The 17816-nt window shown below is 38.4% G+C and overlaps 1 protein-coding gene across 6 annotated transcripts in view; it reads right to left on the reverse strand.

The window, feature by feature from the left end:
• Nucleotides 1–11954, reverse strand: part of mgaa (MAX dimerization protein MGA a) — a 40997-nt gene extending 29043 nt beyond the window's left edge. For 5 of the 6 annotated variants that reach the window (XM_015052527.1, XM_015052528.1, XM_015052530.1 and 2 more), the window contains exons 1-3: nucleotides 10365–11954; nucleotides 4934–6086; nucleotides 892–2617 (exon numbers count right to left, since the gene is read on the reverse strand). In XM_015052527.1, coding sequence (XP_014908013.1) covers nucleotides 892–2617; nucleotides 4934–6033 — 2826 coding nt within the window. In that variant the 5' untranslated portion in view covers nucleotides 6034–6086; nucleotides 10365–11954. The remainder of the gene's footprint in view (nucleotides 1–891; nucleotides 2618–4933; nucleotides 6087–10364) is intronic. The other variant, XM_015052526.1, reaches the window with a different exon arrangement.
• Nucleotides 11955–17816: the final 5862 nt, after the last annotated feature.

The following is a 17816-nucleotide window of genomic DNA, read 5'->3' on the forward strand; positions in this document are numbered from 1 at the left end:
ACAAAAAGTCCATTTGACGGAGTTGACACAGAACTGAAGGTGGTGACAAACTAGTGAGTAAAATGAAAAATATACATTGTTGTGCTCACATGACCCAGGTTAGTTTAGTCAGATATTTGAAAAAATATATAATTTGTGTATATTTTATTCAAATTTTGTGCTTTATCCATGGGACCCGTTTTGTCCCTATTCTCAAGAATCACTGGACTATTAAGTCTATAAAATAACATGCACACGATTGAGGATATGAATCAGAATCAATACTACTGATGTAAACAAAGTTGTGAATAAATGTTTCTGCAGTGACAGATGTTTGGAAACATGACTGTTTGAGGCATTGCTTTTAATCACATGCAGATTTGTTCATTACTAAGACCTATATTATATTTGACATTTTTATAATAAATTCTGATGTTTTCACTGTAATCCTGCAAAACATTCTGGAAGTTATGGAACCATCTGTCTGCAGAGTCCAGGGGTGGTACACTGTTCATGGTGAGATTTGATTGATCGATTGATCAATTGAAACAGTTAGGAGAGGGAGATAGATTGATGAAATCAATGAATGGATGGATGTTTTTCCACCTCTGTAAAATAAATCAATCACTTTGTGTAGGAAGTCTATATCACCAGTAAGTCACAGTAAAAATGAAGAATGTTTAGAGGAAGTTTAGGATTTGGTTCATGCTTCCTGACAGGATTCCATGTATTTAACTGAAACAGGAAAAAGAGGGAATTCTCTTCAGTGGATGGTTAGACCTCCCAGATCAAAACATAAGGAGGCCATTGCACTACTAAAGCTAAAGCCAAAGGGCATATGTACCAAAAATACAAGAATCTGGAACTATCCTTTTTAAACATTTTTACACCAAACATTTAACGTCACTTTACCTTTGATGTGAAAGAGACAAAAAGCTGCTCCTCAACCTCTTCAACTTTGGGCTGCTTACTCCTGTACTCGTTCCCAGCCTGACCCAACTCCAACCTGGCCAGCTTTGTTGACTTCTTTCTCTTGCAGGGCTTGGTGCTTGAGACTGGCAGGACCGGCACAGATGGCCGCGGCGGTTCCAAAACTGGCAAAGGTTGGCTGGTCACGGCAGCCGTGTCCGTGTTGGAAAACTCCACCCCGATGTCATCGTCGATGGAGAAAAAGTGCACCAGCTCTGCGATGGAAGTTGTGGGCGACAAGCCGTCTTCGTCCAGTGAAGAGAAGGTTGGAGATAGCGGGAGCTGGAGAGCAAGGGGGGACAACTCTGCGGGGAAAGGCAGAGACTGTTCGCTGTCTTGAAATGATGGAATGGAGTCTTTTGGAGTGGTCTGCGTTGAAGATATAACACTCTGTGGCTCAGGAAGACAGGACAACAAGGGCGAAGTGACCGACATTACAGGAGTCGACTGCTGCTGGGGCTGTAATGTTGTGAAAGATGGGTTTGCATATGTCCCAGACAGAGGTAACACTGTATGCCACTTAAAGACTGATGAGTTTCTGCAGTGTTGGAGGTCCGGAGTACTCGCTGCAGCAGATGTTGCAGAGTCAAGTTCTAAAGCTAATGAGGCTGGAAGAGGAGGTAAAGGTTCTGGGGAGCTCGCTGGCGACAAAGGGTCAAAGTCGAACGAGGAACACTGAGGGTCTGGAAGCAGAGAGTCGATCTTCAAGGAGCGGGAGCCTGAAGGTAGTGTGGAGGACTCTGCTGCTGCTTTGGGGGAGTCTGGGAGAGACAACGCCGTACTGAGATGCAAGGACAAATCAGGTGATCCAGAGGTAGAAGATGAGGACAGGGTGAGTGCAGACATCTCAAGCGAGTCGAATGTATTCTCAGAGTTGGATATCAATGCTTTATGGTCAGGGGTTGTCGATTCTGAGCTTAAACACTCAGAAATAGTGATGAAGGGATCTTTAGCTTTTGTATCTGGAACGGCTACATCTGAAGCAGTGAAAAGGTCTGGACCAGATGGGTGGGAGGGATTCGTTTCAGCTGCCTGTTCAGTAACATTTAAAAGCTTTTCATCTGGCAGAAGACGGTTTCCTCCACAGTCCTCCATGATGGGTTTGATGCTGGTTTCCTGATGAGGCGCTGCGGCAGGACTCGGAGAACAACAGGACTCAGGCAGAGGTGCCTGAGGAGCAGACTCCGGTGTGTTGTTTGCCTTCTTAGATTTTGTTGAATGTTGCTTTAAAAAAAGTGCAAGTGCTGGTAGGGGCAGTCGAGCTGGTCGTTTCTGTTGCTTCACACCATCCAACTCGGCACCTACGTTACATTGTTGGTGTGATTTGTTCAAGGAGCCCTCCTCTTCTATAGGAGAAGCAGAGGAGCAAACTGTTCTGACATCGGCAATAGAGTTAGAGTTAGACAGATGTTCGTTGTCTTTGATATTTCTGTTTTTTTCAACAGTTGAACTTTTCCTGGTGAATGTAGCGACAGATCCGTTTTTCTTATGAGCAATATCCGGTTTAGTTAGTCTGTCTGTCAAAGTTGTGGACGTAGTGTTGCCTTGTGCTGCTCCGGAGGAGTTGCTGTTGTTGCTGCAAAGTTGCTCTTTGTGACATCTCTGCAGTGAGACATGAGCCTCACAAATTAGCTCAGAAATTAACTTCGGAACTGGACGTGAACTGCTGCTGAAGGAAACCAGAAAGAAATTACACATTAGTGACACCGGCACACTTTATTGTTAAATATTTACTGATGCTACTTGTGTCAATTTGCTCAAACTGGCACTGGATAAGTATACTTCCATTTTGCTACACAACTGACAACAAAAAGTGAGGTAAAGAAACATTTAAAAGCATTCAGTAGAAAAAATCACAACTTTAATTGTTTGTTTGGAGCCACTTGCGCCCCTAATAGAATCCCTAGCATTGTAGTTGTTTAGTTTCTGTAAAGGCATAGTTCAAAAAGATTCAGAATTCATATCTTTATCTTCAACAGTGACACACCAATCAGTAACTGGACCTAAATCTGCTAATTTCTGGTGGAGGGATGCTGAGTATCTGAGTATATTGACAATGCTGGTTACATTCAACTGTTTAAAAAGCAGGTGTGTTGGGGGGGAAAAACCAAAGTCAGTCAAAATTGGAATAGACAGGTCACGCCTCAAAGAAATACAGAAATTAGTACTGAATGGCGGACTGTTATAAAGTAGAGATAAATAATTAACTGTTTACTATCTGTCAATGCATCATTAACTGAATTTGAGTGTGCTGTAGTATAATTGTGATTAAACTGAATCATAGTGGGCATGAAATGGCTCAAATTTATTATAATATTTCTACACAAAAGAATATGCATTTGTTTTTCTAAATTGCTTTGAATTTACATTTATTGTAAATTGGTGCAATATAAATACATTGAATTAAATCTATTTTAGTATTTCCAGCATGGTGACTGTATTGCCAATAAATGTCATTAATGTGCTGTAAAAGCAGTTCCAAGAGTTAGTAAGTTAGTTCTCAGCACAGCTCCCAGTTTTAGACCAGCCGGCAGGCACCCTGTCTACTTTGACTATGCTTAATACTTTCCATTTTGATAAAACTTAATATCAGACTGTTTTTAGGTTATCCTGACCTATCTCTGTAACTATACTGGTATTGGCTAAGGGTCAGACAGCAGGACTTTTAAACTATCTGCCAATTTTCAAAATGTGAGGGCCCCTCCCTTTCCCCCCCCCCCCCCCCCCCCCCCCCCACACACACACACACACACACACACACACACACACACACACACACACACACACACACACACACGACCAAATCTGAGGTGTAGCAGGTTTGATCCTACGGTGTGTGGTGTCAGTATGTGATGTGTTGCAAATTTAATTTACGAACCTCTCACTATCAAACATGAGTTTGATCATGGCCATGTTTGTTCAGAGTAAACAAACATGGCCAACAGGAAAGAGGCAAAGACATAGTTTGATTATTTTTAACAGAGAAAAAAAACCCGAACAAGACTGCGCCATCCACCAACAGAATGGAGTTATGAAAATAAATGAACATTGCAATAATATTATCCTTTATTTTATTATTTATGAATGTAAAAAAAGCTATTGAATATCTATTAATAACAACCTGTTAAACAATAGTACCAAAAAAGGTAAAATGAAGATAAGGAAAACAAATGTATTATGCATCAGTTGAAAATACACATTTTCATTTTTAAAACCTACTCATGATACCCTTAATATGTCCGACACACATTAATATGCGAAGTAAAAGTTCTTGTGCTAGAATAGTTAATAAATGAATGTAAAGGTACCTGCAGTGTCAGTACAAGTTGATGCATTATACAAGACAAACTGAAAAAAATTTTAAGAAAAAAAAAAACCCATTTTAAATCATTACAATTATTGTTGCATGGGTATTAAAATATATATTTTATAAGCAGGAATGTTTTATTTAATGATCTTTCATTTAAATTTTAAAACTAGGGTTTACTTTTAAATAGAAGTAATATACAGTTATATTTAAAAAATGCAGGTAGGTGATTTAAAGCAATGTTAGGTTGGTTTCACAAAGCTTTAGAGAATGCTTTTTTACTAAAAACCAAGGCAACAACGGGACAAATGTCAGTACTTATTAACTGACAGTTCCATTCTACAGGACGAAAGGTCTTCTCAAGAAACAGAATCCATTTTGGTATGTTATCAGAGGGACTTTATAAAATGCTGAGAACCACCAGATATCAAAGAGAAAACATTTTAGAAAGCCAGACTGATTTGCGAGAGTCGTTTCTGAGATAACATTTGCCATTCATTCTATACAAAATACCAGCCAAGTCCTTAGGGGTTTGAGTGTCTGTGGAAACAGAGACTTACTGAAGAACGCTGCCTTAATGACATCTTTACTTGGACCTAAAGACTTCTTGCAGTTGCAAATGGCATATTTGGCAAAAAGGTAGCAAAATATTTTTCACATTGAACTGTCAGGACTTACCTGGGACTTTCCACTGGAGTGGTGGCGGCTGGCTGGGTGTTGCTCATTGTGGATTTTTCCTGAGGCTCTTTTGGAGGTGGAAGTTTCACGTCCAATGCTTTTGAATTTCTGGGTTTGTGATTCGCTAACAAAATCTTTAAGCTCTTCTTCACGGGATGCTGCTCAGTGTTCGTCTTACCTTCGTAACTATTCGAATCTTTGCCTGCGTTTCCTTTGAGTCTTAAGCCACATGTATTGACCCGGTCCTCCTTCAGTTTTTTAACAAACGGATTGTAGTTCACCTTCAGTTGGGTAAACTGGGGGTTTTGGTATGTGGTGACTGTTATAAACTCAGTCTGGGGGAAAGTGAAAGTGAGAACATTGGGACCGTTCAGTCTAAAGTCTTCTATGGCTTTGTCTGCCTGGACCACATGCAGTTGCGGTAAATAGCGGTGCATCGGATGCAGGATAATGTTCCCCTCCTGGTCTGAGGTGTTGTTTGTGAGTTTCAGTCTGTAAAAGGACACTGGACTCTGCATCCAGTGCTGACCTGTTGCTGGGGAGTCTGGATGAACGAAAGGCTTACTCCTCACGTGACGCTCTGCTTTTCGGCAAACTTGCCAGCTCTCACCCGTCCACCTGTACTGACTGTTGTCTAAAGGCTCAACGTCCATGACCAGTGAGTACTTCCTCGATGACTGCAAGCCAGTTACACGGAAGCGGCAATAAGGGAACATTCTGCTGCCTTGCTTGGTCAGAATCATTTCTGTTCTACATTTATAGAACTCATTCCACATGACGTTGTTGTCTAGTGTCACTTTGACATCTTTACAGACACAGTCAGGTGACAGGACATCAGAAGGAGAGTTTATACAGGCGGGATGCTTGAGTTCACCCATCTTCATGATGGCCTCCTTGGCTGGGTACATCTTGTGTTTCCCGCTAATATTTGCTTCACCAGTGGACACACAGACGCCCTGGACAGTCCCACTGCTTTGCACCTTTCCTGCTCTCACAGCGACAAGGCATGCAGATGAATGATCAGCCATTGGAGCTGCTGCAGGGGCAGTCGCCCCTTCCTTCAGGATCACCATACCTTGACGAGTCTTCGAAGAGGCCATGAACCGACCCCTGAAGGATCCCACTTCTCGGCATAATATTTCAAGATGGCATCCTGAAAAACAAGATCCATACTGTGTCAGTACAGCTGGACATTTCATGTGAGATTTTGAACACAGCAAACTGATATTTCAACTCTTAGATGTGCAGCTTAGAGCAGTAGTGTAAACGATGAACTGTACCTTAAGTCTTTATCTAAACATAGTTGGACCATACATTTTCCTGATCCTAAAAAGTCTCCCTAAAAACTCTGAGACACCCCACTCAACACTGCACAGTTGAGAAGAACCGATCAGAACTTTGTAGCTCATTTCCATCCTAACGTTAGCTGATTTGGATCTCTCTTGAATGACTGTAATATAAGATGAAGATAGAACAAAATTCAAATAATGTTTTTCATTCTCTGTTGTTAGTTCCTTATTCCCAATATGATAAATTATTACGCTACTATGGCAGCTGCCACTGTAAATCAGAATATCACTACTGTTTTAAATGAGCAATTAAATTCTAAATATACTTATTATATTAGCATATAATATTCTATATTATATGTTACTGGCATTTAACAATAAGTTACATATTTTATGAAAGACAATGAAAGCCATTATCTGTGGAAGGTCTTGCTCTCTCTCGCTCTCTGGCAGCCTAAACAAGCTACACATATCACAGAGAATACAGTTTCCTTTTAAACAGAGCTGGGCAATAAACCAATTTTATCAATTAATCAAACTTTCTGTTTATGATTATTTCATTTTTGGAGAAAAAGAATCTGGATTTTTTTCCCCCTCCATTTCATTCCTTGGGGTTCCATTGTTCAGAGTGACATCAGCTCAGCCTGGGCCTACCATCTTGCTTTACGGCTTGTATACATTTGGACTTTGAATTCAGGTCAGAGACTGAATCCAGATTTTGAAAATATTTTCTGTCAGTTGTAATTTCTTTTTAAGAAAATTAGAAGAAAAAAAATAAAATCAGAAATTGGTTTTGGTATGAACCCTCCCCCCCAGAAATTTTATTTTAAGCTATTTTGTCCAGCCCTACTTTTATACAACCTGAAAAAAACAGGTTTCTTATATTCCAACCTGGAATGTGGCTCATCAGGATGCGTTTATGGGCAGTGGGAAACGGGTTTCCCTCTTAAAATAGTCGTAATGTGACATCAGTCTAAAAAAACCAACTCATTCACTGTTGGACACCAAGCCAATTTTGTTGATTTATGATTTTTTTCTATGCACAACAGTAATGTGAGTGTGTAAACTGCCCCTGCAGTTTATGAAGTCAGACGGTTTTTTTTACGTAAAATTATAATCTGGCTGCACAGTTAAAACCATGACAACAGACACACCCCACAGTCAGCTAAGTGAACATTACACACATGTTTTGATGCACACACAGATTCCTAACTTCCATCTCCATCCAGAAACCCAAGGCACAGGTTTGGTTGTTAATTTAATATTTTATATGTAATTGTAGAACTGAAATAAAGCTTAAACAAATAATATTGCATGTGTTGTAGTTTTTAGGGGAAAAAACCCCCAAACATATTGTCCAGAAAAACTATTAGTAAACTGGTCACTGCTTGTAAAACCCACCATTGCACATCTAATTACAGTTGTATGAATACATTTATTAGCATTTCCTATTGGACGTTAGTAACACATAGTACTGTGTTATTGTTGACTGTGTGTTCTATGACTTTGTATTTTAGTTTTTATGAAGTAAAGCACTTTGAAATGCCTTATTGCTGGAAAGTGCTATACAAATAAAATTTGGTTGATTGATTGATTGATAATGTATGATAGCAAGTGTTTGAAGGTTTAAAATCCTAAAATATTAGCAGCACTCTTCCCAATTAGTCAAACTTGTAATTTCAACATGGCTGTGTTGGTGAGAAGGCATTCCAGCTGCACTTCATTTCCCGGTTCTACAGTCATTTTCAATTAATTACACTCTCATTTGTTTATTTTGAAAATTAAGCAGACATTAAGCAGACATAAAACTAATTTTTAAGACCACATTTTTCTATTAAAACTTATTTTTATTGATTTGATGTAATACTTTATTCTTAAATGTCATGTTTTCATTATCTGGAAGCAGAAAATCATCATAAGTAACAAAAAAAGCTGAGTTATTGTATTTAACATATTTGACTTGGTAAATTTAGATAATGAAAAAATTAACTTTTCAATAATGAATACGTCTGTACATGCAATATTAGAAAGCAGAAGTTCAGTTTTGTCTCCACTGCTGAAACAGTGGCTGAATTCAGCTTTCAGCCAGCACTCTGTCGTGTTGTATGGAAAAGAGCAGTGAAAAAAATCAGGTTCTACATCCACCATATATGACGAATGCCTTATTTAAATAAAAAAAACCATAGCCGACCTTCTGATGACATATATTAATTAGAGGAGTTTAAAGTTGTACAATATGTGGTCATAACTAGCAGAATATCACAACTGTTTAAATTGGCCGAGATTCAAGGAGCATTGCATTTAAACGCTACTTGCAAATACAATATTGTTTGAAAGACTTCATTTTATTCCCTCAACTGATATGAATCATAGTGACCAAGATGCTAATATTCAGGGAGAGTGGAGATGGAAAAGAAAGAAAGTTGAAGAAAATGTGGGATAGCCAGAAATAAATGTCATGACACATTAACAAGAGCGTCACAATATCGGTAGAAATACAGAACACACCTTAGTAAATTGTCCGAAAAACAATAATTATTCCAACTATTTTTACTTAAGCAAAATTGTAAACAAACCACTAAATATGATGGTTTGAGACATTGTGAGGATATTTATTATCTCTTCTTATCATTCTGTTCTTTAAATAGTAACAACTATAACAAGCTGTTATAGGTTGGTTAATAAGTCAAGGTATGTGCTTACAGTTGCCATCAAACTTTCGAACATATTTGCCATCAAACTTTCCTAAAACTTGAAGTTTGCCAAATAGATTTCCAATTGAAGGAGTAATACCCAAAAGCCAAATTTAACTAAAAGCAACTTTAGCCGGTTCCCAGCTAGCTGATCAGCAGCGCACAGCAACAGCCTTGCCCCCACCCCCGACAGGGGCACTATGATCTAAACATATTTAGAAAACTGGCCACTCCAGGTGTCCTATTAATAGAACCTTAAACTGGATGGTATATCTCGCTTTTCACAACATTGGAATATCTTAACATCAAGAATCAGTCAAGATCACAGAAAGTTATTGTATGTCATTGGCTTTTAAAGTAGAAGGAAACTTTCCTCAATAGCCTTCTGTTGAAAGCTGCAACTTTTGGGCACAGTTAATAAAATGTCAAACAATCCTGGTTGGGGCTGCATTGTACTGCAGTTATCACTGTTGCTGTGCAGTATGTCGATCCTGGGTTCAAACCCAAATCAGAATCTTTATGTGTTGACTTTGCATTTTCTCCATATGCATTTGTGGTTTCTCTCCAGGTATTACAGCTTCCACCCACAGTCCAAAGAGCTGTATAGTAGGTTAACTTGCTTCTTGTTTAATTTTCTTGACATTACGAGTAAGCCACTAAGTGTAACCTTGGTTGTTTGTCCTGTGATGGACTGGTGATCTGAACCCCCCACTTGCTGGAGATATGCACCAATCCCCAAGGAACAATCGGGGATACAAAACTGGATTGTATGAAACACATCAGGAAGCTTAAATATTGGTATGATTCAGGTACTCTGTCAAATTCTGGAGAACTTCAAACAAAATAGCGGTTAGCCATGGTTAGCTTCTCAGTCTTCTACCTTAGATGTTGATTTAAGATTATGAACTTGATTTCTTTTGGGAAGGTTTGTCATTAAAAGAGACTAAACATATCAACATTTAAGAAAAACCAAGAAGGTAACCTTTAACATATTTTGTGGTTCTTCCATATTGGAATCAATGCTAACAGCTACTAGCTGTTCTTTTGTTTGACTAAGGACAATGATTTAAAGATTAGTCCTTCACAATCAAATGAATAACCTAGGAGACTTGGTCAAATGTATGCTAAGTCTAAAACCCATTCTGCTAAGACACGTGTAAACTATTAACTATTCTGTTGATTATGTTTCAGATTTAAAAGCTGCCATTATCCAGTGACTGCAAAATGGTGAAGAATGCAGTTGATAAAAAGAGTCAAATGAATTGCTGTGTATGTTAGTAAGATTGTCATTATTCTGTGCTCTCAGTAGGTCGGATAGTAAATATATCACTGTGCTGTTAAGCCAGAAATACCTAGCTAGCTGCAGGCCATAGTCACAGCCCAGTAATGGCTGCCCACCAAACATCAAACATATCCCAGCACGTGCTCTTCTATGTGCACGCACATTACCTTCTGCCTATAGGAACACACGGAGTGTGTCCTGATGCCACATCAAATCCGTCCTTGTCGTCGATAACTCCATCGGTCTGGCGTGCACATGAGGACCATTCACTGTTCAAAAAAAAAAAAAAACATAACACGCTTTTTTTTTTTTGTTACGTCACCAACATCACCGTCCTCTTCTTCCGGAACTGCGCAGACTCAGACGCCATCTTACAAAAGCCACCTGGGTGAAACGTGTTCGTGCTACGCAAACAACGGAGAAGTACAGGATTTGACGCTGGATACCCACAGGAAGAGACCCCAGGGCGGTTCTGCTCTCCTTCTGACGCCTTCCTCTCGGGGTTCACATGTCACTAGCTACTCGAGGCTCGAGGGTGAGCTCTCTCAAATCAGTACGAGCAGGCATCTGGATCCATATTTTCTTCTGTGAACAGAAGTAAAGCTTAAAGAAATTGCGACGGAAGCATCACTCATCTGGATTGTAACGGGTTATTTGTTCATATTATAGTGCTTTCTTTATTGTTTCCGTGGTTTGATATTTGACAGTTCTTTTAACAGTAGGTTGTGTGAACACATTTAATTTAATAGTCTTCGTCTTTGAGATGTGGGCATCTCCTCGGTCTGTTGATGTTCTGTATTTAATATGTTGTCTGAGTCTTGTGGTTAGCCTCCGCCATGTTGTTTGCGCCGGGTTTAAACACCGTCATCCCGTCATGGCGGCCGCAGATGGAGATTAGGAGCATGGGGGGGGGGCAGTTATTTGCCTCGACTCTGTTATCTCCCTTACAGACCCGAACCGGACAAATGGACCGTGAAGGATGGAACCAAGAAGACCGCATAGCTGCTTGCAAATCACACTGCATGTTAAAGAATCATATATTTTGATAACAACTGTGTTTGTGTGTATATTGAAGATATTCAAGATGGGATGTCGAAGCTTGCCGTATGGGCGTGGTCTGTTGGCCAGAACCCTTCGACATCAGTTTGATTGTACTGTAGTTGGGAGGGGGAGACACTTAGCCACGGGGGGCGCTGTTGTAGAGGATAGCAATGCTCACAAATTACGCTGGTAAGTTATAGTCTGATGTATTCTTTTGTGTCGTACGAACGTGAACTGCACGCGAGATGTTGTGCCACCTTAAACAGCGAGAGAGCTCTTTGACATGGAGCTGTATTTGGTTCATGTCTTTACATTAGGTAACTGGTGATATAATTAACAGATATTAACATATAATTAACAGCTAAAATGAAAGATATGACTCACCATCTTCCCCCCACGTTAGTAGACAATTGAATTAATTGACTGTGTGTTAATTTACAAGTTGGAAGTCCTTTCTCCCATTTTTATTGTTTAATCTTTCTTGATCTAAAAAGTCTGGAATGGAATGAAGCTGCTTGCCACGAAATGTTTCATACTGCCCATAAACTTGGCTAAGCCTAACCAGCTTCAACAAATGACTTAAGGTATTTTTTTGACCATGTTTGTTTTGATCTGAGCAAGCATCACATTCTATCAATACATAATTCAAATTTAAATATCTGGGGATGCACAGATGTGAAAATTTGGGCCAATATCTGAAAATATTGCTGCTACGACCAATAACCAAACAAAAAAACACGATGAGAAAACAACCACATTAGCTGTGTTTCCAATACACCTGTGTGCAAAACGTTGTCAATATTCCGCTAATGCTGAAAAAAACAATTTGACAATGTTTCCATTGAATAAGAAACACAAAATCACACGTGAAAAAGTTTGTTCATGCGCTAAGTCGTCATAAAACGTGCTGTAGCACAGTCCTTCAACTACTTCCTGTTGTCTTCTTTGTGGTTTGTTCTAGTGGCACCATCCAGTTGTTGAGCCTGTGACTCGTAATGTGAAAAATAGTGTTTGCTTAAATGTTTTCATTGCAGTTTTGTGAAATAAACCAATTTTTATTCGGCCAGTCATTATAGTGCCAAAACTAATTAAAGAATGAGTTTTGTCAAAGTCATTTTTGAAATGTCAAACTGCACAAGTAAGTGGTTGGTGTAAACACAACTATTGCTTCTTTCTTCAGTTAAACACAATTCAATCCTGCACTGCATCACTATTGATGTCACACGACTAAGATGGAAATCAGTTCATATCAGCACAGTTTTACTTATGGACCAATACCGATATTTTTTTTAAATAGAACCCACAAACATCGGCTGACACTAATATATCATGCATCCTGTGAAATAATTAAAATTCTCAAAATTTGATTAAAACATAAATTTGATTTGAAAATTTTTATAACTTCTCTCATAATTCGCTGAAATGTTGAACCAGCAAAAATGACCATGTTTAAGTATGAGATGGTTTGTGCAAGAGGAAAAAGTAAATGTTGAGGTACGAAGGAACTAATTGATCCAGATCCACTTGGCATCGATCTGGATTTTTTTTTGTTTCCCCTGCTTATTCCATTTACCTCTGTTTTTTTAAAGACATTAAAGGTGTCTATAAATACAAATCTGCTTGCATTCTTTAATTAGATTTTAAACCATAAACCAGGCTAGTTTCTGGATCAATATTTGATCCAGAAAACACAAACAGCTGAATGCTTGTATTTTTTTAGTTTCACTGTGCTGATCCTGTTTTATTTAATCCTGTTTTAACAAGGAATTGATTTTCAAGATCTCATTGTCATTCAAGTCCAGTTAAAATGACTTAGGTCCTGAGCTCAACTGCTATCCTTAACACAGTAATGGGAACAACTATGTGTTTAAAAAAACACATACTTGCACATAGAATACAGTTAAGCAGTTGATTTCTGTTTCTCAACATTTCTTGTCATAAATTTATAGCTCCAGTTTTCCTCTGGACAACAGCGTCTAAGTTCAGCATGGAAAGGCTCCAGGCAGGATTTAAACCTGGGATCTTGTGCTTGTGAGATCATGGTTCCAAGGAGTAATACGCATGTTCTTTGAGCCGTCCTCTTTCTCTGTTTTCAGATCAAAATATAATAAAATGGGAGCATTAATGGTCTGAATTCTTCATTTTAAAAGTAATAAAACACCAAACTCGTCCAGCACCAGATGTAATCATATAACCTGACCGACACGTCTTCCAGAATGTTACACTTTTGCCCCATCAGTCCAAACAATATTTTCTCTAAAGTTTTGTGGGCCATGAATTTTTTTTTTTTTTTTTGGTAAACGAGAGGCCTGTCTGTTTTTTTTTTTTTCTCTTTACCAGCTGCGGGTCTGGCTTTGGGCCCTCCCTTGGAGGCCATTTTGTCCAGTGTCTCTTGTTGATTAATCATTAACTCAGAACTTAACTTAGACAGGTGAGGCCTGCAGAACTTTAGAAGATCTTCTGGGTTATTGATTTAGTTTCCTTTTAAATGTCATCTATGCCAAACGATTTGTCTATATGTAATGTCTGTACACAAAGAGCATGTAAAATTAAAGTCAAATTTCTTATTCCTTGTTTCTACGGAACCTTGGCCAATAAAGCTGATTCTGATGTGCAAACCAATCAGATTGAAGCCATCCTTTGAACTGGCTAGCTGTGTGTTTTGCATCAACCACATAAATTAAACTCTTGTAATACTTTTTGGAGACCTGCCATTTCTGGGAAGAAGTTCCAAAGCCTTAGGAACAGTTTTCTTACTTTTTGAAAACTGATGGCAGTAGAGCTGTTTACCATTTGCTTTGAATTTCTTTAGTTTGAATCAGTCGTGTTGGTTTTCCAACTCTTTGAGCCTACCTTGTGTTGTCAGTTCGGTTCTTGTTCAGTGATTTCTTGATTCTACAAGTCTTATCAATAATCAAACCTGAATGTGGCCTCTGAAAATTAACTTTAAAAATATGGTTAATTACAGTGTATTCATAATTTAATAAAGTAGATCAACTTTTCCCAGAAGACCAGCTTGGTTTGGACGTCTCCCTTAAATGAAATAATTTTGTACATATTTAGATTTTACTTTTCTGATAATGGCCCTGCGACGGACTGGCGACTTGTCCAGGGTGTACCCCACCACTCGCCCCAAATGTCTGGCACCCCTCCTGACCCACTAGGGACAAAGGTGTAAGAAAATGGATGGGATAGGATGAATGGTCTGATAATGGCCTGAAACGTGACCAAAAGGTTAAAACAGAAATCTGTAAGGAGGCAAATTGTTCTTACAGCACTAAGCATATTAAAGTGAAAATGGGTAAAACTGACAGTTAAAATAACAAACTTCACCAGTAATGCTCACAATTATAAGGGTGTTCTATTAAAATGACACTCGCACATTGAGATGCAGCTTCCAATGTCCCTGGAAAGTCCAGCCAATAAAGGACACTACCTTTTATATATAGGCTGTTTCAGAATAGACCTTAGCTTTTGTGTTTGAAAAACTGTATTTTCCAGTTTTATTGATGTCACTTTTAATCAAGCTTTAATGAAAAAATTTGAAGGTTTTTCTGGCTCTGGTGGCCTTTATTTGCAGCAAATAAGACAGAAAATAGGAAATAGATAAAGAGCAAGTAAGGTCCCAGACTCAGGAACTGAATGCATCAAGGACTTATAGATGCCATAAATGGGCAGCTTCTCTACTTCAACACCATCACCATCCCAGTATGAAAATATATTTCAAGTTGATAATGATGTACACCCTTTTTCACTTCCAAGTTTATCGTGTTCTTTCTAATGAGCACAACAGCTATTGAAATACATCCTAAAAAATCTAAAAAGAATTACAATATTGCAGCATAAATTACACTGGTCAACAGCCAAAAAATAGTCTGGGGGTTTCCAACTCTTTTAGAGTCATGTTGATGAGCTGAATCCAAAAATCACTTTGGTTTTGCTCAATCAGGTCAACTTTCTGAACTATGGAGCAACATGAGTATCAAAATGCATGACTTGTTCTGACATCTGGATCAATTTCCTGAGAATCTGATCAATGATTGATGAGTAGGAGGAGAGATTCCATCAGAGCAGAAAAGAGACAGAGAATTTTACACAATGTTCAGTTTATATGTACTTACCCTTATTAGTGTCTATTATTCAATTTATAGAAATCCCAGTTTGTAACATTTAATTAATACACTCTGTTAGAAAACTTATTTGTCTTAAAATCTTTTTTGGATGAGAAATATGAATGGAAATGAACTGATAATGTCACTAAAATGTAATTTAGTCAGAAGATCAGATTTCTCTAAATGAATTTAGAATAAAAACTTGACCTGACTGAGAAAAATCAATGTCATTTTGGGATTTAGTTGTGCAAAATAATCCTAATTCAGCTGAAAAAACATAGACAATGTCAAATAAATATTTTTTGTAACCCAGTGTAATTAATATAAAAGTACCAAACAGAGTTCAATGTTTTGCTCTTGGTGATTCTTGGGTCATTTGAGTCTTTATTCTTTATCCTATTGAAAGACCCCATGACCTGTGACTGAGGTCAGGCTTTCTGACAAAGCAGCACATTTCTGTCCAGAATACCCAGAGTCTTGAGATTTCATCATACCCCACATCGAGACGCCCTGCACCAGTTGTAGCACAGCAGCCCCAGAATATAACCGAGCCTCCTCCATGTTTCATTTTTCAAGAAATTAACCAAGTATTCATTTCTTGGTATGGTTCAGTGTTGCATCAGTAAACAAAGAACTGACACGCTTTGACAAAAAGCCCCAGTTCTGTCTCATCTGTCTGAAGGACATTCTCCTAATGACCATCATCTCCTTGGCTTCCTGTGGCCCGTGTTCAGTGTGGTACACAACATGTACATTTTTATAAAGAGTTTCCCATATTCTGCTTTGAGGCATTTTTAAATTTTCTGTCATTGTCATTTTTAAATTATATAAAATCATTGGCCAAGGCTGATAAATGTATATTTCACCCTAAAGGAAGACTGATGTCTTCTATTTATATGTTTGTATACATAGGTATTTAAATGTACTAAAATTAAAGTTTCAAAACTGCTAAAACCAGGGATACACGATATAGCTACATTAACATCGTATCGGCCGATGTAGCATATCGATATGGGTACGATAAGTAGTATTGTGTAGATATTAATTACCAGTATTCATTTCCATCCTATTGTAATAAGTAGGTTTTGGCATGGTGTTACGTGGATTGGAGGGTGTTTAACTGAACCAGAGAAGCAATATCAGTGGTGTGGTTGTTTATTCTTGATGTCAAAAGGGCAGGGAAATATAAATATCAGCTGTAACAGCAATATCAATATTGGATATCAATATCAGCCCAAATTTTCCCATCGGTGCATCCCTTGCTAAAACTTTGCCACAACACCTTTACAGATATACGTCTCCCAAAGAAACTGGGTTGTCTTATGGTCTAGCTGGTACATTAAGTCGTACTCGATACCAACAGTTCCTTCACCAACTCACCAGGACACAGCAGGCGTCTGCCCATCGCTACCATCTGGCCACATACAAGACCAAAATGTGCTTCAGTGAGACAAAATACAGTGGCGGAGTGAACAGAAATGACTTCAGATTTTTGAAGCATAAAGTAACCCCATGCTCCCACTCTCTCCCACCATTTGCTGCACACTGCAGGTCAGCTGGTTGAAAGAATGGTCTTTTCCCTGGCTTAAAAATAAGACAAATTTGGCTTTTAACAAGACTTACGATATATGCATCGGAACGGCAAAAAGGAGCAATGCATTTTGCAAAAAACGTTTTTAAAAACTTTGGTAATTCTATTTGAAGGGGTGTGCATAAGACTGTCATAATGTCATAAACACGACATATCACCTGTTATGAACATGGAGTCTTTATGAATGTTTATGGTTGTTGTCATGAAGTGTCTTTTGGTAAATAATGACACCTTTAGTCCAAAGTTTACACTTTTAATGCAACTTTTAGTACATCGCTTTAAAAGTGTCATTTACCGAATGACACTTGACAACAAACATTCATAAAGGCTCCTTCATGTTCATAACAGATGCTGTCATGTTTATGACAGCACTATGCCAGTCTTCTGCACACTTCAAATAAAGCGTTACCAAAACCTTTCTACTTTAAAACCTTCACCCGAATTTAATGTGCATGCATGAAAGTTAAAACAATCAATATTTTAAGTGTAATAAATGTAAAGATGACTTTTGCTGCAGTCGTCATACTGCTTTCAATTTTTGGTTGTATATTTCAAATAAAAGATGAAGTGTGTGAATGTTTTGTGTGAATACTGTGATAACATGATTTGTAGTCATTTTATTTATGGATGTCTTAGTGTTAAGGGACACTTATCATTTCACACCTACAGTCCAGTACTGATGTAAGGGTTTACATCGTTAGTCTTCCTCAGACACCAGAGCCACCAGTAACACTTTATTTTTTACAAGTTCAGCCCACCTCAGTATTCCCCACAGATCTGAAGTCAGTGATTTACAGAAAGGTTAAGAAAAGGTAGTTGAACCCTCACAATGCAGCAACCAGCACATCATTAGGAAAACCTAAAGCTGCTACAGT

The sequence above is a fragment of the Poecilia latipinna genome, unplaced genomic scaffold (assembly GCF_001443285.1).
Source record: "Poecilia latipinna isolate Pla-1442-1.1 unplaced genomic scaffold, P_latipinna-1.0 Scaffold1117, whole genome shotgun sequence".
NCBI classification, from domain to species: domain Eukaryota; kingdom Metazoa; phylum Chordata; class Actinopteri; order Cyprinodontiformes; family Poeciliidae; genus Poecilia; species Poecilia latipinna.